This window comes from Pipistrellus hanaki (genome assembly GCF_964339955.1).
Source record: "Pipistrellus hanaki genome assembly, chromosome: 19".
NCBI classification, from domain to species: domain Eukaryota; kingdom Metazoa; phylum Chordata; class Mammalia; order Chiroptera; family Vespertilionidae; genus Pipistrellus; species Pipistrellus hanaki.
The window spans coordinates 19,372,244-19,396,862 of NC_140521.1; the positions used below are offsets into that span (position 1 = coordinate 19,372,244).

Genomic DNA, 24,619 nt, shown 5'->3' on the forward strand with positions numbered 1-24,619 from the left:
CTTTATTCCTCAAATAAGTTCAAAATTGTTCCTGTAGGCTGCAAATATAAGGGCCAGAACAATATTGAACTCAATGAGTACTCTGTTTCACTCATTTACACCGAGGCCATTTCTTGTTTTCTGTCCATACCCAGGAGACAATGTATGTGATAGCCTCTAGGCAGCCCTGAAGAGGACCTAGAAGACCACTTTTTTTGTATTCGTAGTAAGCACTAAATAGTGATTTTAATTAAGCATTGTTTGGAATTACTAAGCTACTGCTTCGTTCAAACAGTATAAATTATCTAGTTTTATATACCTAAGAAACAGCTCTCATTCAATCAGATGAATTTAACAGCAGCAGGACCTAAGACTAATCAGGCAAAAATCTTTTTTATCACAACAACAACATCAAATTTTAATTGAAATTCACAACTTTAAAATTGTGCTATATATGTACTTAGTGCCACTGCTATGACATTACTAACACAAAAATATAAACAGCAGTTAGTATTTATTATGGACAGAGGTTAATTTGATTAAACTTCTCTGCTCTTACAAACTTCAGACTCCGGTGCCCCGGATGTCTGGAGCATGGGAAGAAAGCAGGAGTGGGAAAGCAGGAGGCTTTGACAACACGCAGCTTAGTTCTGTCGTAGAGTGTGAAGGGTGTTCCCAGGGTCTCATTAATCCTCCGAATGTCTGGAGGGCTGCTTTGGCAAAGGCAGACAGGAAGGCTGCTTAAACATACAACAAAGGAAGTGAGACTTCTACAGCAGTAAGCTGCCAAAAGAGCAGATTCCTCTCCTGAGCGCTCTTCTGACACCCTTCCAGCACCAAGACTTGACACTCACTACATGGTCCATCTCCACTCTGTAACTACTGATCAATCACAAATGGCAGGAGGACAGGATCCACATCAACTTTGTTCACTGCTATACATCACTGCATCTAGGACAAGTAGGCTCTTTTGAAAGAAAAAGAGAAAAAAGTGTGTGTGTGTGTGTGTGTGTGTTTGTGTGTGTGCATGCGCGTGCCTGATCACAGAGTATAATAAATGGATAGCAGGTATAAAGAAAAGCATTTTCACTCTCACTATGTCATATTAATCTTTTTACATGACCTGAAGATAGCGTTAAAATCATGTTAATTTTATCACGTTAATAAATTTTTCTACGTGGTAGGATTACATGTAGAATATTTGATATTATTTCTGACCAGATCTGAGTTTTACTTATAAACAGTTCAGAATTATCTGAAGAAAATACGACTGCAATACAGTAAAATCTCCTTCTGCATTCTGGCAGCACATCAAAAACCTGCCCCAACTGGCCTAATGCTGCATGGTCAGCGAAGAGGAAAAGTGAAAGAGTCTTCTACTTTGCTGCTTCTCTGAAAAGGAAATCACATTAGGCCACTAAGTAGTCAGATACATTATTTTATTGCTTGAAAAACCCTTGGGTAATAAAGAATAAGTACAAATTGCCACAGGCAGTTTTGGAGGAAAAACAGAACTGTGCAAAACAATGACAGCTGCTCGACTGCAGCACCGGACAACTGCAGTAAACAGTGCGTCAGTTGTAGTTTTTCTGCTCAAGTAGAGCACTCGGCCATGTGTGAGAAGGACTACACAAGCACATAATTCTGCAGAATCTAGGGTAAAGGCGAAGCTGAAGAAAGGTGAGAGGACAGTGTAAATGCATTTTTAAAAATCTACCATGAGTCAGATTCAGTTTCCATCCTATTCTAAATAAGGAAGACTTGTGGGCAGCTACAGTGAAAAGCTCATGCCCCTGGGGAATACATAAGAAAAAAAAGTAAATACTTTGAATTGAGGGTAACATTAATGCTTTTCAATGAAAATGCAAGACATAAAAATAAAAAATGACATTTATTTAACTGGTCTACATATAAGAAAACAATGTATTCTCTATGCAAAGAAAACTAATTTGTGTCACATCTTAAACAGATAAATAGCAAGAATGCATGCTTTATTTTCATGGGATTCAGAGAATAAAATTAGACTAACATCTTTAACCTTGTTTACAAAGAGTTGTAAAATGTTGTATTTTCTTCTAGAGGCCAATTGCTTTACTTACCCTTTATATTGTGCTATTTTAAAGTACTACGTGAGGATTTATTTAATACACTGCTAAACTGTTAATTTTTTAAAGTATGAGTCCATTAACATCATGTTTATAAGCAATGTAAAAGCTTTACTTTCAATTGCATATAGAATCTCCGTACAAAATCATGTAAGACTTTTATCTATGACAAAATACAGAAAACCCCTCTTTCAGAAGTTCCAACTTTCAAATTTTCATCATAAAGAAGGAAGAAAAACCTCTAGAGCCAAAGAATCAACTCTACTAGCTTCCAACAGATGGCGTCAGTGGTCACAGGCAGCCACTCCAGTACTTGCTATTTCATCCATGTCATGCTTAGTTTTATGCAGTTTTAGAAAGACGAGTGACCCTATCATTTTTACAAACACAAAAGTAATTCAAATAAGATGTATAATCAACAGACATAAATCAGAGATCATTTCAATAACTGAAAGTGATGAGAAAATGTTTGTCGGCAGAAGTAACTGTGGAGGACAAAGTGAACCCTGCAGCATTGGAAATAATCAACAAGAGATGAGGAAGTTACAAGATGGGAAGATATTATAGTATGAAGATCAGCATCAGTCAGTGTTTGAATGCTTACTGGCCTAATAATATTAATCCAGGAGAATACAGAAGATCAACAGGGTCAAAATGTTATAGAAGAAGAGTTCAATGAATGGGTTCAAGGCCAAATGAAATCTGCACAACACTGAAATGAGTGCTAAAGCTCTGTCACCTTTGCTAATCATAAGATGGCAGGCGATCATCACCTGCCCCAGCAATCCTAACATGGACCACAGTATATGCCTGAGAAAAGGCACGTGATAGTATGTATACTGGCAGGAATGCACTTGTTAACATAGATGATGGGAGGAATTCTAAGCAGGGGAGATAATTAAAAAAACAAAAAAACAAAAAAACCACACATTTTGATTACATATTATTATATATAAAAAAATAAACACACATCCCTAATATGTATGCATTTTTTTTTCTACATGTACCTCTATATTTAATTGAATCTAAGACATCTCATCATTTTAGACACAGTCATTTTATTATATTTTCCACTGGGAAAAGATACTCATAATAATTCTTAGATAGGAAAGATCATGATCTGATGTTAAAATGTGGAGGGAAAATACCTTTTAGAAGCAATGAAGTGCAATACTTGATTAATACCAATGTATTTGCATGTTTTAAAATACACAAATTTAGAATTCTTAACAGAAAGAGGAAAACAGACACAAAGTAACATTTTTTTCTAGCACTTTAAGAGACTATCTTTTGTACACCAGAATGGAGATCTACTACGGTTTCCCCGAAAATAAGACATCCTCCGAAAATAAGACCTAGCCCATGGAAAGATAAGATATCCCCTGAAAATAAGCCCTAGCGCAACTTTGGGAGAAAAAATTAATATAAGACACTGTCTTATTTTCTGAAAACAGGGTATCAGGATGAAAGAATGTCCTGGTAGAAGATAATGATAGATTTTAATAAATACTTAGTTGAAAAAAATAGGGAGATGCTTTATCTCCTCTATGAATATTATCTATGAGGAGAAAACCCAGATAATAAATATTTCTCATAAAGTTCCCCTCCCCAAGTTCTTCATTTTGGAAAATGATGAAAAACACTACAGTGTTCTCATCTATGAAATGAAGATAATAGTTCTTACCACACAGGATAAAAATGGGGGATTAAGTGAGCAAATACACTGAAAGCTTTCAGCAAATGCTCAAAACACAGCAAGATTCAAAAAGGGCAACAAAGGTATCATTTGTGAGATTTTATTTCAACTATCAAATTACTTTAGATTATCTGAGTTATTAGATGGAAAGATGGCATTTGAAATTATCACCAGTTTTATTCACCAAGGTCACTCCTCTTAGGCATCACAATCACTGAATGTGACACGCAAATACTTAAGGGATGAACCCTCAGGTCAAAATCCATTTTTGCCAATAAATTTTAGTGAAGATCAATTAAGGGAGTGACCAAAAAGTACATGTTGCCTTCTTTAGCTGCTTCAGGCTCAGGTGTGGGGCGCTTTGTTAATCCGGCGCTGAGTGTTAGTTCTCTGGGCCTCAGCTGCCTCTGCCAGTGGACAATGCTAATGGGACAGCGAAGCACACTGTCCACAGCAGAAAGCCAGGAGAATCTCCAAAACAGGGAGGCTCATTGTAACAGGATACTTTTCTTAGCCAGTGCTTTTAAAATATGTACTAGTGCACTGTTTATTAATCATGTTCTCTAAGACTGGATTCTGCTGACTGCCCCTTTTCAAATACTAACATTGTTCACTAACATTTTTCAAATACAAACATTCCTGATATATTGTTTAGGATTTCCAAAATAACCAACTAGAGCATTCCACCATGGCATACCCCAAAGTGGATGGCAAAATTTTGACAATATGTGTGGTAAACAGGATAGTAGAATCAGGATACAGGATAAAAGAATGGCCTATAGCCGAAACCATTTTGGCTCAGCGGTAGAGCGTCGGTCTGCGGACTGGAAGGTCCCAGGTTCGATTCCGGTCAAGGGCATGTACGTAGGTTGCGGGCACATCCCCAGTAGGGGATGTGCAAGAGCAGCTGGTCGATATTCTCTCATCGACGTTTCTAGCTCTTTATCTCTCTCCCTTCCTCTCTGTAAAAAATCAATAAAATATATTTAAAAAAAGAATGGCCTATAAATTTGTTTCCTGGCCCTTGCCTACCTCCGTTTATTGCCTTAGGATTGGCAATAGCTATTTTCAGAATATGAAATCTAAATCCTATCTTCTACCTTGAATTGAGTTTTCACGTATGCTTTCTGAGAATGTCAGTGTTTTGGATTTGAACTGTTAATTTAAACTTGAAGGACTCTCAGTCTCTGAAACAAGACCTATTGGCTCAACTCACCCCCCCATTTAGAACAATGCTAGCTTTTGTCTCTTTCCCTAAAAGATGCTGCTTAGCCTAGCTTCCTTCATTCTTCAAGTCCTGATGAATTTTTCCGGCTAGCTTGGATAAACCACCTTCAACCAGCATGTGAACTACCTGGTATGGTGGCAAACCCTCTCTGACCCACATTCTTGTCCAGGCCGCCCAATCTCAACACATGGCTGTCAGAACCCAAGCAAGCCTAGGGAACTGAGGCATGAGAGGCTGTGGCAAAATGGTAGGGAAAAGAGCAGCTTCCAGAGCCACACTTCCTTATAAATAAACTTTCTCCAGAATAATTATTATAATGTTTCCTTTACCAATGATGTTACTTCACCCAAAGAGGTATTTGTTACAGTCACATAAAGTTGACTCTAAACTATGTGTCTTATTTAACTGTATTGGAGGCGGTGGGGGGGGTAGGGGGGGAGAGAGTATTATAAATTTTAGACAACTTTCACTTTCTAATATCTTAGAAACAGGTAAGGCAATCCCACATATATTCTTTTTACCCATTAGAACCATGTCTAATTATTTTTCTACACCTACTTGACTATAATTATGTCAAGCTTTATGAAACATAAGCCTTACTCTCTCTTGACATGATACAATAAGGCCTAGAATAGATAAAATGACTGCCAGGGACATGTTGAAGTGCAAGGACTACTATAAGAAAGGCACTTATAATCCCAACCATTTTAGAGTCTGACAGCCCAGAATTTAAATTCCAGATCCACGTTAACTAGCTGTGTGACCTTTAGCAAATTATATAAGCTCTCTGTGCTTAACTTTTAACATCTATAAAATGTGAGTGCTATTATCTCTCTCTCTGGAGTTCTTATGAGTATTAAATATTTATTTGACTAATAATCACACATAAACTATGTCAGGAACTCTTCTAAGCACTTTGTAAATATTAACTCATTTAATTTTCATAATAATTCTGTGAAGCAGGGACAATAATTGCCTCTTTTACAGATAAACTGAAACAAAGAGATTAATTTTTAGTAAGTGGCAAAGCCAGGAATTGAATCCAGGCAGTCTGACCTCAAAGTCCATGCTCTGAAGCACACACTTAAGGGCCTCTCACAGTACCTAAAGCACACGCCTGGCACACAGCATACTGACAAGGATGATGGTAAATACAGTGCCCAGCCTCACACAGGAATATGAAAAACCCTAGAGGCCCAAAGATGTGACTCTCATTTTATTAAAATGTGTTTAAATGGTTTTGTAAAAACGTTTTGGGGGACCACAATGTTAATTAAGATGATATATAAAAAATAAGTACTTTCAGATTAAGATAGTATAGAAATCTCTAAAAATACAAATACTACTGCTTTAGAAATTTTTAAGACATCACTAATAAATTAGTTTTAATCACTCTCCCAACACTGAGAGCCTGGGTTATCTCCTAGTATTGTTAAATAAATCTTGCAAGTAATTAGCAGTTAATATTTTGGCCCTACCCACATTTAGCACTTGATTTCATTTATAAACTAGGTGCTTGTTTTTATTCTCCTTTTTTTGTTTTTGTTTTTGTTTGTTTCATTAATTCTCACCTGAGGATATTTTTCCATTGATTTTTAGAGAGAGAAGAGAGAGGGAAAGACAGAGAGAAACAGTGATGTGAGAGAAAAATACCGATTAGTTGCCTCCTGCACATGCCTGACCAGGGCTCAGGCATGAGAGAAGCCCGCAACCAAGGTATGTGCCCTTGACTAGAATTGAACCCAGGACCCTTTGGTCCACAGGCCGATGCTCTATCCACTGAGCCAAACTGACTAATGCAGAAGTGCTGATTTTTAAAAGAAAGTACTCAAATGTACTGAATATTAAATGTATTATATATACTTTTTATAAAAAGTAGTACTATTTTCTCTGATTAGTCCTATATAATAAAAGAGTAATATACAAACAGACCTAAGAGCGGAACGACTGGGCTCTATGACATGCACTGACCACCAAGGGACAGACGTTCAACACACGAGCTGCCCCCAGCTTGCAACTGTCCAACCTGTTGGTTCCTTCCCTTGGCCGGCAGGCCCCGATTGGCCGATGGGGAAGAGAGAGCCAGGGGTGGGTGGCAGCAGTGGAGGTGGGAGGGGGGAGAGGGGGGAGAAGACTGGCTGCTGAGGAAGATGGCCATGATTGCAGGCCAGGCCTAGGGACTGTACCCGGGCATGAATTTTGTGCACCGGGGCTCTAGTAATGTAATACATGCTCATTATAGAAAACTGGGGAATACAAGCGTATAGAGAGAGTACCGAGAAGAAAATAAGAATCACTAGTAATTCAGCATTATCTTCACTTTTCAATATGGTTTTGGATATTTAATTTTCAGATGATGACAGCTTCTTTCTTTCAATTCTAAAAACACATGAAATTTCATGAACTGAAGTAATTATTGCCAAGGTGCCTCAGGAAAGAAATCTTATTCAAACAGCTGAGAAACATTAGCTCCATCGGTCATTGTTTCAAATAAGGAATGCTTTCTCCACCTCTTATGCTTAATGAAAACTAAGTCCAGTTCATAGACATGATTGATTGAATTCAAATAAAACATTTCTAAAAAACAATTTAAACACATTTTGATAAAAATGAGTCATATGTTTAGAAACTGATTACTAATTAATGACAAACTTTGGAATTAAAATTCATTCTCTTCCATAGCACATATAAAGCCAATTCACGCAATTGATAACACTCAAGAATAACATGTTTTAGCTTGGTTCCAGACATGCTAACAAATAGGAACAAAAAAGGACCTTTTGTTCTCCTAAATGTAGAAGAACAAAACTAACTTTCAGACAAAACCAAAACTATTTAGATAAACACCTGTTTGGAAGGCATTTACAGTTTTAGTATATTAACATCAATAGCCAAGGGCCAATGGCAAAATTAATAGAAAACAAGGAAGCCCAGCCAGCATGGCTCAGTGGTAAAGCATCCCCCTATGAATCAGGAAGTCACAGTTTGATTCCTGTCAGGAAACATGACTGGGTCGCAGGCCGATCCCCCGTGTGTGGTGTGCAGGAGGCAGCCAATCAATGATTCTCTCTCAGCAGTGATCTTTTTATCTCTCTCTTCCTCTCCCTTCCTCTCTGGAATCAAGAAAAAATTATTTTTTTAAAAAGCAAGGAAAATATTGATAAAAAGTAGTTAAGTAAATTGCCCTTCTCCCCTCCTCTATAACCTGATAATCTTGTGGAATCTTACTGGGGTTTTTACCATAAGGAAACCTAAAGACTATTTAATATGATTTCATTTTGCTCTAATTTACAGGGCAGATATGCACCTTTCAATTTTCTAAACTAGCAAAAATACTTAATGTTTACAATGATCCTCTTAAGTATCTTTTGTCATTTTGAATCTGTTAATCAAATCAGTGAGCTCACAATCAATTTAGTAAAAGCACTCTAATACTGTGGTAATTCAGTAGTCACATCAGTTTTGGGGAGTGACTCCTTCCACCTCAGGAAATTTAACTTGCAAAAATGTTCAGTTACTACACCTTATATGATTTAATGTTAATCAAGCTAGCGTGGGTTTTTATTATATGCTCAAATGGGTTTCTAAGCAAGTTGCTGATTTGCTATTTGAAGAATAAGCAGGTCTGTCATTCTGCAGATACTATTAATGGCCTTTATGCCCTTTTTATTGCAATGTTTAAGCACTAAAAATATTTTCATCATATTTCATTAATAGTGAAGAAACAAAGCAAGAATTATTTAGCTGAATTTTATAAAACCTAGAGTTCCCATAAACTTCACATATGTCTGGGTTCCCAGGCTGATTAGCACACTACATTGTATTGTACTATGTTAAGGTAACGCGTAGATAGATTCCTGCCAAGTCTTGATTTGTGAACATTATTTTACATGGGCCATGTTCTGTATCCCTCACACTATACCACCACCAGCACCACCACTTAAATTCCAGTCAGCTTTGTTCTCCAAACTTCATGCCCCATTTCCAGACATCCCCCCTAGTATAAGAGGCACTCTAGGCTTATAAATTAGCTCACCAAAGTATGCTAATTAAAGCTGGGATCTGATCTCAAATACATGGGATTAGATTTTTATTCACACTGGATGTTGCCTAACCTATACTGATTCTATTTTGCAACTTTCCACATTTGTAAACTTTCCTTTAATTGGAACCAGAAACTGAAGGAAAAGGATGACTAGGAAACCTGGCACTAGAGTGCAGCAAGCCCTGCAGAAAACAGACTCATGCCTGCTGGGAAATGTAGTCAGGACTAGTCTCTGAACACAACTGCTTTTGAGTCTGAAGAAATACCTTGTTCCCTGAGGACAGAATAAAACTAAAATCATAGACCTTTGTTGTGAAAAAAAATCATTAAAAATGATCTGGCCAAACCCTCCCCATTTTCTTAATGAACTATGGTGAAGAATGTGTAAATTATTATAATTCAAATATTCAAGTATCTGCTATGTTCTGGGTATTAGCTCATGGTTTCTTTAGTACAAAAGCCAGACTAAGCTTTGAACAAAAAAAGAATTATCCACTAGACTTTTTTTTTATGGGGATACAGAAAAGATAAAGCTTATGGTACAAAACCAGCAATAGTCTGTGAATTGAGGGCACGCAAATACCAAATGAAATGGTTCTTGACGCTTGGAATTCCACTGCTTTGCATTAACAGTAGTGCCTGAACCAGAATGGTCATCAATTTGAAAACAGGTATTGACAAAAAAATTATTCATTTCTGTCGGTTCTTTTAAATTTGAAAATAAACTGTATGGTAATAAACACTAACTTTATATTCATTCCACGTGTGTATACATTTTTTAGAAACACCCTATATATTCAGACCCTAACCTAAAAGTTTTATTAGAATGCTTTCCAAACATATGTCAGAAAAGTAATTACATAAAAATTATTCTCAATCACATAAATTATAACTCTGATGGGGGTAGGATATTATCTTCTGTTTCTTAATTGATTAATGGATCATACTTCCTGTCTCTAAATACTAACTCAATTATTGATCTCTCTAATGATGGATCTGAATGCCTGAAATTATTCTTGTTAGCTTAATATTCACCCTACATCAGAGAAAAAGTTTGCTACTGTGTTTTTCTTCCCAGCCTTAAGTGATCAATAACAGGGTCATGTGGTTATCAAAGCATTTTCTCATAATTTATTATTAATATTTATCTATTATATCACATATCTTGAAAATATTGTTAAATATTAAAACTCAATGTCTTTCTAAGCATTTAATAAAGTATGACCAATTTCTGAGCTTTAAAAGAATGCTGTTTTTCTTACACATCACCTAAAAGATAAAATGAATAAAAGAAAACAACATTTTCCCCCTTAATAATTCTAAGTTTGGTTAAATGCCACAAATAGATTGTGTTTTTTAATTTACTAATAAGCACAAGTCACTGATTTTTTAGTACACCTTCAAGAGGCAGACTGCAAACCTCACCTCTCTCTATGCCTGATCTCTATTCCTTTGACCCCCGGGTTCAAACTGGTCTGAGAAACCTGACTACATGATTTCATGCTTGACAGCTCTAGGGGAAATGCAAACCATGTGACTACCACAAGGGAACCCTTGACAGAGCAACTTCCAGCTTAGCCCCTTAGGGCAAGTGCCAGGACCATTGCCTATTAATTGAGAGAATGTGCAAAGATGGAAACCTCTTTCTTCCTTCTAAATATGCATTTAAATATCCTACTTGGGGCTTCATTGTGCCAGCAAGGCTCATACACTACTGGTCTTCACAAATAGTTTTTTCCATTATTTGCAGTTAGATTTTCTAGTCTAGAAGCTAAAAAGTGAACCATCCTTGCTCTAGTCTGTTTGGATCAGTGGATAGAGTGTTTGCCTGCAGACTGAAGGGTACCAGGTTCAATTCCAGTCAATGGCACATACCCAGGTTATGGGCTCCATCCTCACTAGGGGATTATACAGGAGGCAGCCAACCAAAGATTCTCTTGCATCATTGATGTTTCTCTCTCTTCCTCTCCCTGCCTCTCTAAAATCAATGAAGTTATTTAAAAAATTGAATAATCCTGTTTGTTTGTTCTTTATTATTTCACGTAACATTAAACCTCTACAATTTACCCTTCTCTGGGGTAAATTTTCATTTTTTGAGAATGAGGGCAAGAACCTTGGAAACAACTCAATCTAGCTCTGCTCACAGTAGCAATGTGACCTAGGACAAGTTACTTATCTCTCTGTATCTCAATTCCTTTTACTAAAATTATTACTACTACCACCACCACCACCACTAATTTCACAGGGCTGCTGTGAGGAATAATAAGATACAAACTACCGAACAAGCAGTACACATAAAGGTCCTGCCCTTCTAGACAACACATTCTTGGCTCTGGCACTTTCTAACGCTTGTTACAGAATCTGTCTAGGTCTCCATTTTCGAATCTGTAAAACCAAAGAAAATTACACAAAGCCCCAGGTATGTTATGAAGACTAGAGATAATTTATGTAAAGCAGTTAGCATAGTATCTCAACAAATGTTAGTCTTAAGTTAAAAATATTAGCTACACACACACACACACACACACACACACACACACACACACACAAATGAGCTTTCTTCCTTCCAACTTGAAGTTGTGTTGCTAAGTGTCCCTAAATTGGCTGCTTTGCACTGGACCATTTCGATTTATCCATCAGTATATATCTAAGCCTGTGCTGCGGACTCCAGGAAGCAGGACTGCCTTTCTGCTGGTGCCTTCCCTTCAAGTTTGAAGTAGATGCCAACTGATTAAACACATATAGAGAGGCAAGAGAGGCTATAGCAGCACCAGTGAGCACTATAAAGAAATTTTGTTTAATGCTGTAATAGGGTTTAGGTGCTTCTCAAGTGCAATAATGTGTGCTATACTCCAGCTTTAAATAAATTAGCATGAGAGATAGGAGCCTATAGACAGTAAATGATTGAATTCTTGGCAGAAGATCAAGTAAGACAATACAAAAGGCACTAACTAAAAACAGTCCCAAAATCCAGAAGCAAGGAGTCAAAAGCAATAGAGAAAAGTTATACATGTAGCCATAATTTAGTGGCGAGTTTGGACTGAACCCTCAAAAACAGCTTTTGTTTTTTTGAGGTTTTTATTTTTATTTTTAAGCTTTTAAAAAATAATCTTTAACTCTCAAGACAATGCTTATCTCTGGCTGTGGAATTTTGCAATTCTTAAATTCTAATTTGTTAGTCATTGCTAGAACAATGTAAGTCTCTATCACAATTCATCTAAGCTTCAAGACTTTAGAACTTTATCATAGTTCTAAGCTTATAGATGTTACATGGATCCCAAAGAGTGTATTCTTTGCCACATTCATTCACCAAAATGCCTAAACAAAAAAATCAATAATCTGTCATTATGACATACAGCAGTACAAGGCCTAGGGGCAAAGTTCACTCACAGCCGCTCTCCGCCATAAATGAACACCCGGACAGTCTGTAGGCGATTCACAGTACAAGCATATGACTTCAGTCATATACAAATCCTACAAAGCAATTCATCATCTTTTAATTTCTTGGACCCACGGGAGAGAGGGGGGGAAAAATAAAAAGAATTTCTTTATAACTCTCTGAATCACTCAAGGAGTCCTGTTAGACATTGTCTCTTTTTGTCTTCCATTGCTGCTAAGCATGCACTTTGCTCTCTACTCAACCAAATCTTTCCTTAAGAGAAACCATGGTGATGTCTTTGTTGTGCAGTTTCCCTCACTTTGATTCTAACCCAAGCCATCCAAACCTTCGAGTTGTCAAAACCCATTCAACTTCATGAATCTCTGCTCTTCACTAGAACGAACCCACATCAAGATCTCCCAATTTTCACATTCAGTGCTTATTATTTATTGCTTCATGTCTTTCTTTCCTAATCATACTAAATTATTTGACAGAACTTTGTCAAATTATATTACTCATATATTACCAAATACTAAAGCAAGATCGTTTTTTAAAAAAAAAAAACTGTTAGAAAAGATACTCCTGGAATGTATATGACAAAACAAATTCTAAAATTAGTTAAGTCTGATAAAACAAATATTCAGAGTGAATATAAAGCAAGTTAATAGTTCTATATGCATGTACTTGGGATTGATCTTCAACATATTATCACTATCTATCTAGTAAGTAAAATAAAGACATGAAACAATGGGTAGAGTATGTATACGAAGTTATACAGATACACTCTGTATGAAAGAGAAATGTACAGATGCATGCTGGTGTATATCTGCATAAACTAGTCTCTGGAAAGAAAAAAAGAAACTGGTAATAGGAATTAACACTAAGAAATTGGCTGACTGGGAAGTGAGTGGGGAAGAGACTTTTTCACCTACCCATTTTGTGCCATTTAAACTGTATACTATATACATGTATTTACCCCTCCAAATAATATTTTAAATAAGGACCCTTATCCAATCATTTATTGGGTAATTAGGGAAGAGTATATATCCTAGCCCCTATACAACATTAAACTTAGATACATTTTTATCCTAAAAAAGTCATCTATAACAAGTAATGAATAATCTCATCTACCGGTACATTAAATTTGTAATCATTAACCTTTTTAGTGAAGACAGCATGAAGAAATGAGAAAGATAGTGGTTGCAAAACTAGAAATACATGGAATTGAATCCTCCACTTTCTAGCTGTATGACTCTCAGCTAATCATTTAACTTATCTGAATAGCAATTTCCCTCTTAAGGGCAGAGGACAGGGCCAATTATTTTTTGTAAAGTTTTGTTGGGGCAAGCTATGCCCCATTTGCTTGCACATTGTCTATGGCTGCTTTCGCAGTAAAATGTCAGACTTGACTGGTTTTGGCAGAGACCATATTCCCTGCAAAGCTGAGAATATTCACTATCCGGCCCTTTTCAAAAGTTTATCTGCCCCTGCCTAATAGGAGAATGCAGACAGACCACGTCTACATTGAAATTCTTTGTAAGCATTAAGAATGTAAAGCTCCACTCTGAGCAGGCAGCAGTCAAAACTATTTTCAGAATAACATAAAGACATTATTCATCTTTTTCATCTGATTTTCCCCCAAGTACACAATGGAGATTTCCAGAGGCTACATGATGTGTGATGTCACAACAGACTACATGCAGGAGCAGACACAAGATACAGCTGTTTTCCCTTAAGCCAGACATTAAAGAGATTTGAAAAAACTGTTACTCTTCTGACCAAATATTTTTCTCTTTAAGAGAATTGTTCTGTTAGTTAAAAATGGGCTATTTCTTTTAACATGAAATGGGTTTATTATTGCTATTTTTTGTTTTTTTCAGTTTTAGTTCTTTGGAGTAAATATTGATAAGTTTAATCCACATAAACAAAAGCTCTCTTGAGTGCTCAGTAAGGTTTATAGGTGTTTTAAGAACAAAAAGTTTGAGACTCCACTATACTATAGCTCTAATGCATCAGAACTGCCTATAGTCTTGGCAGGATTGCATAGTGTAGAGCTACCTGGACATCAATAACACCACCACCATCCAGCAGGCAGTTTAAGGAGAGAAATTTAATAATTCTAATTAGAGGCTCCCTAGAGTACTTGTAAAACTTTTTAATCAAAACTTTGAAATAAGACACTTGTCCTTTCAATGCTCTGCAGGAGAAATGCCCATCCAAGAATTACCTACTCCCTCCTTTGGACCCTGTGACCACAACACCCCAAAACACTGCAGCAAATTCACAAGGGTGTGGTGGGATATTTTTCGTTTGGGGGTAAAGAAAACAGCATTTGTCAGAAACTATGCAAACTACTACCTCAAGGTACTACAGTGTCAACATTAAACTGTGCTATATTCCCTGCAATCAAGTCTTTGTGAAACTGGATTTTCAGGGTTGTGATATAAAGTAAAATCTATATGGACAGGAAATAAAAGTAGAGGTGTCCAATCTGATTCCAAGATTTGAGACGTTGTATAGTGCCCAGCAGGCATGCATGTCCTAATTAATAAGCAACTGTGATTATTTAAGACTAAAATAAATTTTCCCTGGCTGTTATGCCTCAGGTGGTTGAAGAGGCAACATGTATATCCAAAGGTGGGGAGTTCGATTCCCTCTCAGGACATTTACCCAGGCTGTGGGTTCGATGCCGTCAGGGTCAAGTAGAAAGCAGTTAACCGATGTTTTTCTCTCACACATTAATGTTTCCCTCTCCCTCCCATCCTCTAAAATAAAATTTTAAAAAAATAATGAATTTATATTCATTATTTATTCATATAGCTACTACATTATAGGTGCACAAACATCTATTAATTTTCTATAAAATCTAGCTGCTCAAATGCTCTCTAACCTGGTTTTTACATCTCACCTGTTCCTTCACAACTAATTAAATGAGCTGATTAAAAATTTTGGCATTTGTTCATTTTATATTTGCATCAGAGTCCCAATTTTATCTTGTTGTAAATTATACTTTAGTATACTGAAGTTGTCCTTTTCCAGTGCACCTAAGAATAACTCTATTTTAAAGAGCTAAATTTTTAAAGATTTTTACTAACTCATCATCAAGCACTGTGGATATATAGGAATACATAAAGGATCAAAAGACTTCATATATACTATGTGTAACAGTTAATAATGCTTACTTGTAATAAAAGAAAACATGATAATTTCAATAGAAACATCAAAAGTGCTTTATTCAAAGTAATGTCCATCGCTAGCTACACATTTCCCCCATCTTTCAGGTGATTTGTGGGTACCGTCCCAATAGAACTTTGCTTGTTTTGAGGCAAACCATCCAGAGACCAAATTTTCTACTTCTTCGTACAGTTTGAAGTGCCGCTTAGAAAGTGTGTGTGCCATCCATCGGAACAAGTGGTCATCTGAAGGACAGGAGTTATAATAAAGTCCTAAACTTCAGTCACTTGTTTCCAAAACAACAGCCTAGTGAATGGCAGATTCTGGCTCATCAGTAATCTGTGTAATAATGTGTATGTGCATCACTTTCTTGAAAAAGTCACATGTACAGAAAGTTCTAATTCCTGAATGCAAGATTTACTAGTACAATCCTAAATACTTCTATGTGCTCATCTGCCTTATCCTGTTTGGTGTCACCCTAGCCTCAGCTCCAAGTAGGCTCCTCAGTAACTTCATTTGTTTCTGAAAATACCTGATTTGTTCAAAGGAGTTACAGGATGTACTGCATTCTTCCTTAAAAGAGATAAAAAATACAAGCTGTCAATGTCACAACTGAAGGCTTCCCCATGATGTACTCAGCAGAATTAAAAGAACTCTGAAACTTGGAAAGCGTCGTTTACAGAAAATCAAAGCACAAACACAGAATTCTTTGCCCTATGGCATCTCCAGAACATATCCTGTATTGTACTTCATACACCAAGCCATGTTCCAATGTGCCAGTGCTACCCCTCAATTGAAGAATCTCCTGGTTTTAAATGTACTAACAAGGGTTTTATTGAGTTTTCCCTGTGTGTGTTTAGCTTTTAAGAATTGGAGGAGAAAAAGGAGGCCTTGCCTGCATTGTCCTGTATTAACTTACTTTTATGAACTCATGAAACATGATTAAAACTTATGATGATAGCCGAAACCGGTCTGGCTCAGTGGATAGTGTCGGTCTGCGGACTGAAGGGTTTGATTCCGGTCAAGGGCACATCCCCAGTAGGGGGTATGCAGGAGGCAGCTAATCGATGTTACTCTCTCATCGATGTTTTTAACTCTCTATCCCTCTCTCTTCCTCTCTGTAAAAAAAATCAATAAAATATATTTTTTTTAAAAATTAATGATGATAATCTCTGGTTATTAAGAAAGAAAAAAAAGAAAGAAAAACTTACAAAACTACCTGTAAAGCATTCAATTTTTTAACTATCATCACCTCTGAGTGAACTGATCTTTCAATTTAACATTTTTTTTCTATGCATAATGTTTGTGAAAATACAGAGCAGAGTGCCTCGTACATGAAACACACTTAAACACCACAGACAGGCCCTAGCTGGTTAGGTTCAGTGGATAGAGTATTGGCCTGTGGGCTGAAGGGTTCCAGGTTCAATTCTGGTCAAGGGCATATGCCCAGGTTTTGGGCTCGATCCCCACTGGGGGCCGTGCATAAGGCAGCCCATCGATGATTCTCTCGCATTATTGATGTTTCTATCTCGCTCCCCTCTCCCTTCCTATCTGAAATCAATAAAAATATATTTTTTAAAAAAACCAAAAAACATAGACAGTATCACTTAGTTTCATCATGGGCTCTTATTAAATGTTTATCTCCTCCCTTCCTAGATGCAACAGTTTTCACCTTGTGGCTACTTGTAACAAATACAGCAACAACTCCACAACCAATATCTTTATCTTCCACTCCCACTGAAAGTTAACTACTACCTGAACTTCACCACTCCACTGAAACTGCTAGTTATGTTCACCAAGTCTATATAATTGCCTAATCTAGCTTCTTAAACTGGATTTTACAAGGCCTCCATGGCAGTCACAGCTGATTAATCTTGAAACTTTAAAAAACCCTGGGTTTGGTGATACCAATACTCCTTGTTCTTGTCTTTCATTGACCTTTCTTAGTCCCCTTTATATGTTCCTCTTTTCTAGCCTGTAAATGCTGATGCTCTCCAAGACTTGAATCTCATCTCTCTTCTCACTTTTCACACAATGCTCAAGTATATTCAAGTGACAAAATACATAGTATTTTTATATATCTTTCATCAGATAAACTAGCAAAAAATGATTACATATTTTATAGACCCATGGAAAAAAAGAAGCTGCAAAAGTATGACACATGATGAGATAAAATTTAAATTGCCCCATTAATATTCTTATATCGATTTTCCACCAGCTAGCTCTTGTTCACAGATAAGTGGCACCAAGCACCGCATGTACCAAGAAAATTTATGAGAAAAACTGAAAAATGACCACTGGTGATCTTATTTTTCTGGACACTGGGAGAAGATTCCCTTTACCTTTCACCCTGTAAGTATCTGTTCACATGACTGCTTAACCTCTAGGTAAGAGATCCCTTTCCCTGCCTTTTCATCTTTACAGCTCTAGAAGGAAACACAGATGACTGACCTATAGCAAGGAGAGAGAAAGGAAAAAGGAGGATGGATAGAAGAGTGAGCAGTGGCTTGGCTGGCAAAGCTCAGTGGTTGAGCCTTGGCCTATGAGCCAGGAGGTCATTGTTCAACAAGCCTAGGTTTTGGGCTTAATTACCAGTGAGGTGCATGATATAAAAAAAAGTAATTAGAATATTTGAAAATTATGAGGCTATTTGAACTATCATCTAAGAGCAGGGCAGGTTTGCAAATGAAGAGACAGCTAATTAATTCAGAAAATGCACTAGTAAACTGGTTATTTGTGATTACCAATATTTGTATTAGCCCAACTACTATAAACCTGATTCCTAGAAAAGATCAAAGGTACAAACTGTCATTGGGGGCAATCAATTATTTTGCTAAAAATGGCATTCAAAGACTAAAATTAATAGCCTGAAAATTGCAATAATCAAATGTGGGCTGAAATTAAGACTAAATTAGAAAATGAATAGCTCTCTAAAAGAAAGAAATTCTATGATTGGAATAATTTCTAAATAATTTTTAAAATATTTATTTCCACTGGTTTGTTTTTAAGCAACTAGTTAAAGGCTTTTTCAAGTTCAACATACTTTCGAAACCATAATTTTTTAATGTTTGATGTTAGCTGTCGTAACTCTTCAGGACAAAACCAAAGTTTTCTTTCCTACATATTACATTCCCAAGGATATGAATAATCAAACATATGTCACTATAGAGAAAAAATGACATGAATGTATTTATTTTATCTTCTTGGACCTGCCTGGTCAAATTTATTATACATACACATATATATAATAATTTTTCTAAAATTATCCTGAGCATTAACTCATATCAAACATTGAAAACTCTATTTTATAGTCCACAGTAAATGATTTAGTTTTGCTATCAATATGAAATTTATAGCTCAAGAAATTATACACTATTAATCCAACAGGGGAACCCTGTTCATCAATATATTCATTTCTTCCCACTATTAGAATTATTTTAGCTACATAAAATGTCATGTTTTCAATCATATTTTTAACCAATTGAACAAAATTAAATGTTAGTATTACTATACTTTACACAGAGTACCATTCTTTAAAATATATTCCTTTTATTTGTACCTAATGGCATCAAATAAGAGTTCCTAAAAATAATAATTTGTGTATAAAATTTGTTTAGCACTTGGGCAGCAAATTCTCCTAAGATAATAACTGCTACTCGATAACAGCAAAAAACAAATGTTCAGCCAAGGAAAAACTAAACACCTTATCCAAAAACAAATAAATTGTAAAGAAAGATATGGAATGTGATCCCAAATCTTATCATTCTAAATGTCCTTCTCCATTGTCACTCTATCCACCTAAAATGACTTAACTACTGAGATCTTCTGTCAACATCCACCAAGAAACTCTATTAGCACTCAGCAAATAAAAGTGGGAAAGTAGTTACTCTTAATAAAGTTTTATAACAGCAAATGGCAACTGTTCATATTCAATCTTCAGTTTTAAATTTTTCTAACTGTTAATGTATTTTAAAATGTTTCTTTCAAAATCATTAACATTTAGGGGAGTAGAGGAGGGCAAAATGGATAAAAGGGGTAAATGTAGGATAACAGAAACTAGACTTTTGGTGGTAAACAAACAATAGAGTGAACACATATATAATTGTAACATACACCTAAAATTTATGCAATTTTATTAATATTATCCCAATAAAAGTATCATTAACATTTGTACACTACAAAAAAAAATTCCACATTTAATCATGAGCATAGAATCTAAATATAATAAAATAATTCCATTACATTACTCAGAATTATTTACATCTATTGGTTGGCTAAAGGTAGGAAGACTTTTGAGATCTAAATTAAGTGTGAAGGTATATAAACTTTATATAAAGTAGATTCATAACTACATTTGACTTTTACACATTATTTTTTAACCATTAAAATACAAATTGCTGCCCAGACGCTGTGCTCAGTGGTTGAGCATTGACCTATGAGCCAGGAGATCACAGTTCAATTCCTGATAGGGCATATGCCTGGATTGCGACCTGATCCCCAGTGTGAGGCATGCAGGTAGCAGCCAATGATTCTCTCTCATCACTGACGGTTCTCTCTCTCTCTCCCTTCCTTTCTGAAAGCACTAAAAAAATTAAAATATATATTTTTGAATTGCTCTTCTTTCAATCATTATTTTATTTCTACTTTTCCTCTTCATCCCTCAAATTGCTCTCACATCATCACACATTTAGGACCAGCTCAGTTAACTCACCAGTGAGCAGCTGTGGGGATGCACACTAAGCATAGCGAGCCATACTACGAATGGTATAGAGATCCTGTGCTAAAGCAATTCCACAGTTAACCATTTAGACTCCCCAACATTAAAAGCACAACTTTAACCATTCAGAAAGTTGAAGAAAAATGCAAAGACTAATTATGTCCTCAGAACATATGCATTGGTCAGACCAAATCAAAATAAATAAATGAAAAAATTCCTCTTCCTCAATCAAAGCATCTGCAAACAGAATCACACTTTTATACATCCAAACATACCGGCGGCACCTTTCTAAAAGTATCATTATACTTTCCCGACAAACTCTGATATACATAATACCTACTATGTTCTATTTAAATATACTTCTTAAATAAATCCTAAAGAATTTTAAATGTACTAAAGGAGGAAAAATATTTTAAGGAACTTCGTGGTGATTTGAGAAAATGCTGGGGTGGTGGGTGGGGGGGTAGCAGCCAGTCCCTATTTTATCAGTTTTGAAAAAAGAAACCAAATTTTCATAAATTAGATTTGGTTAATGAGCAGATTCCACAACCACTTCATCAAAGCTTTAGACATAAAGCCTGCTAATTGAATCTCTGGTCGGAAATTAAGAAAGTAAAAGTTCCAAAAAAGGCAAGAGTTAACAGCCAAAATTCTGGCAAACTACCCACAAGATCCAACCTTAGAGCTACCAGAAAAGGCTTCAAGAACTCTTACCTTTATAGCCAGGAATTGGGACTCTTAGCTTAGGACAAGTATGGCAGTAAAAAAATAAAATAAAAAAGAATAAAGATTGTATACCCTGCTCTTCAGAAATGAAATAATCACCATCAACCTATGATTCTAATTAAATCTATCCTGTGTTCAGAGGTAAGTGGTCAAATATTTAATTTTGAGTGTTTTGTTTATTGGTTCTGCTGTGATTAATCTAAGCCTCCATTTTTGTTTAGTATCAAGGACTGCCTTTGATGGTTAAAAGTTTAGCACTGTTTAGAGTAATTCACAGTCCTTGTTTGACAATTATCAAGGATATGTTGATTAAGGGATATCAATCCTATAAATATTGTTACCATTTGAATTCATTTGACTATTTTTAAAGGTTATGCCATATAATACTTTAAAGAAGAAAAATAAAGAATACAAATAATAAAATAAAATATTTCAATTCTAAATAGTGTGGTAATAAGGAGCTTACATATAGGCAATAGTGATAATCATCTTTATAGTTCAATTTTAATATTCCACAGAAATTTTATAATGCAGTGTTTAATAAAATGTGATCCAGAAATCTATTGTAGTACATATAAACTACAAGCATTATTAGAAAAGTAAACAAATAAGCTGCTTCTCACACCCACCTCCTTCCCCAAAGATAGTTGTAGTCAAGCAAAAGGAACCGAAAGAAAAACCAAGAGCATTCTAAACACTCACCTTTTGTTGACTGGCTTTTCATCCTTTTCATACGGTCGAACAAACCATTTCCCAATCCTAACGAAGTTCTTATCCATTAGGCACCTATGATAATTACATCAAAAATTATTTTTATAGCTTCAATAATAAATTAAGAAGTCATCGCATCATTAATGACAAATGGCATACATCATTGGAAATAAAAAACATCAGCAATTAAACTGTCAAAATGTTTCCTTATCATTGAGATATTCAAAATGTCCTTACTGTGAAGATATGGCAAAATTCTGTAAGGTAGTATAATATTATCTTGCAAGATCACTTGCAAGATTTATAGAGTGTTCTTCAATCAACAGTCCTAGGAAAGCATTTCTCTTTAGAAATAATTCCTAGTTCCCTGCTACTGCTCAAAATTCACTATTTCACAAAGAAAAAGAAGAAAAAAAAACAGCTGCTGAAAATGAAAATGCTATCAGGGTGGTGTGTGTGTGTGTGTGTGTGTGTGTGTGTGTGTGTGTGTTGCCAATATGGCTCTAAATAATTAACTATACAAGCAACTTGACTCCAAAGTTGGCATGCCCCATGGCATGCCCCTAAAGCCATGAGCAGACAACATATTGGATTACAGGTGCCATAGCAGCGGCCACAGCCTAACTCCACAAGCCATTTCCTAGATGGGACAGTTAGTGTTAGAAAGGAGCCACCACAAACTTTGGGTTCTTATGTGTCCCTCTAATTATGAAATTATAAGTATGACAGTTTTCATAAATTAAAAAGTCCAAATATAGTTTTCCTCTACCACACTCTCAACCAAGCTGCACTTTAGGTTACCAAGAAGTATATAGTGCCTGGCTAGCATGGCTCAGTGGTTGACCATGAGATCACAGTTCAACTCCCAGTCAAAGCATATGCCTAGGTTAGGGGATTGATCCCCAGTAGGGGGTGTGCACGAAGCAGCTAATCAATGATTTTCTCTCATCATTGATGTTTCTATCTCTCTTGCTCTCTCTTCCTCTCAGAAATTTATATATATATATATATATATATATATATATATATATATATATATATGTATGTATGTATGTATGTTATAGAGCTGCGCAGGTACTGTAAATTTTATATAACTTCATAACAGAGTAACTTCACCAGTATCAAAGCCTTTACCTTACCACTCTAATTTATATAATACCAAACACGTATGCAAAAAAGTCTCCTTTCTAGAAACTGCAGTGCTCCCAAGTCCCAACCAGATAACAGAAACCCGTATAATTTAAGGGCTGAAGAAAGCTTTTCAGGTGATTCCTTCTATTAGGAACTCCATTACATTAGGTTTCTACTATGCCCTAGTGATGCTCCCTCCTCTAGCCAAGCACACTCCATTATTCCTATCATCTCCAAAATCTCTTTAAGGTAGGCTCTTTTGTATGCCTGCTCTCTCCTGAAACATCCATTCTAGTGCAATTACAAAAACCTACAAAAATATTTTACTTTTTAAAAATTTTTAAGTCTTAATTTTTCCATCTTAAAAATATTAAATAAACACATAAATTGATTATCTTAAGGTGAACATATTTCTCTATTCATTCACAATTATACATGTGCTTCCATTCACTTGTGTCTATAATGTCTAGTGTCTCTTATAATTATAACTATAATCATAATTATAATTCCAATTTTCATGTATTTCTAACTGTAATAGTAGAAACCTAATGTAATGGAGTTCCTAATAGAAGGAATCAGCTGAAAAGGAATCAGTTATCTGGTTGGAACTTTTAAAGCAGTGGTGGCCAACCTTTTGGACCTCACTGACCACCATTAGTCCGCGGACCAGCAGTTGGCAACCGCTGCTTTAAAGCATATTATCACTTAAGTCCTTTAGAGAATTGCACAGTCACAATTCAGTAAAATGGGATCTCACTGATTAATCATGTCCTGCTTCTGTTACCATATTATCCTCAAGGACTCTTCAATGTTGCAATGTTAAATCGCCATTTCTTCACTTAGGGCTGAACCTACCACTGTGTTCTAATGAATACCGGGGTGGGCAGAAGTAAGTTTACAGTTGTAAGTATGCAAAACACAGTTTATTCTTGTATTATTACTCACTAATTATTGTATTATTTTGTTGTATTACAACTGTAAAGATACTTTGCCCACCCCATATATTTACTATTTTGAAATCCTTGACCCAACACATACAAGGACAAAGCTCATTTACCCTCTGATGATCACCTCTATTGGATCACAATACTACAGGACATTAAAAGCTAGTAATTTACAAATATGTCATCATAATTATAATTCCAATTTTCATGTATTTCTAACTGTACTTTTCCAAATGAATATCTTCACTCTAAACAGCAACTCTGGCAAATCAAGAGGCTCTGAGCCAAAGGCAATTTTACAGCTGTGTTTTAAACTAACCAGGGATGAATATGCTGACAATCCATTAGGAAAGCAGCACCAGTGGACTACCCTTAAGAGCCATTATTTTTAGAAACGTCAAATACCCACAGATTAAAGTCTCCCTGAGTAATTATGGACAGAATAGAGCAGAACAGCTTCAAAAAACCCAGGTAATCTTCTATTGTGTGCAAAGCAATCATTTGCATGTTTGAGGGGAAATAATACCTTTCCATCAAAATCAGCTTATGTTTTATTCTAAAAACATAGGAAGGAAGGGGGAAGGAGAATCAAGTCAAATTAGCAGAGATTCTATATAAGTAAAAACCAAATTAATGATCTTTTATCATTCTGGGCATCTTTCCAAAAAGGGATAATCGATCATTAAGAAAACAGGAAGCATAGTTACTTTCTCAGAAGAAAGAAAAAATAAGCATGATCTTAAAATTATAGAAGTCGGAAGGCCTAAATATTCAAATATTGAAA

At 35.8% G+C, this 24,619-nt stretch overlaps 1 protein-coding gene across 2 annotated transcripts in view; it reads right to left on the bottom strand.

Moving 5' to 3' along the window:
- The window catches only part of MED13L (mediator complex subunit 13L), a 246,117-nt gene that overhangs the window by 96,307 nt on the left and 125,191 nt on the right, over positions 1-24,619 (bottom strand). For both annotated transcript variants that reach the window (XM_084868238.1, XM_084868237.1), the window contains exon 4: positions 21,752-21,835. In XM_084868238.1, the coding sequence (XP_084724364.1) occupies positions 21,752-21,835 (84 nt within the window). The remainder of the gene's footprint in view (positions 1-21,751; positions 21,836-24,619) is intronic.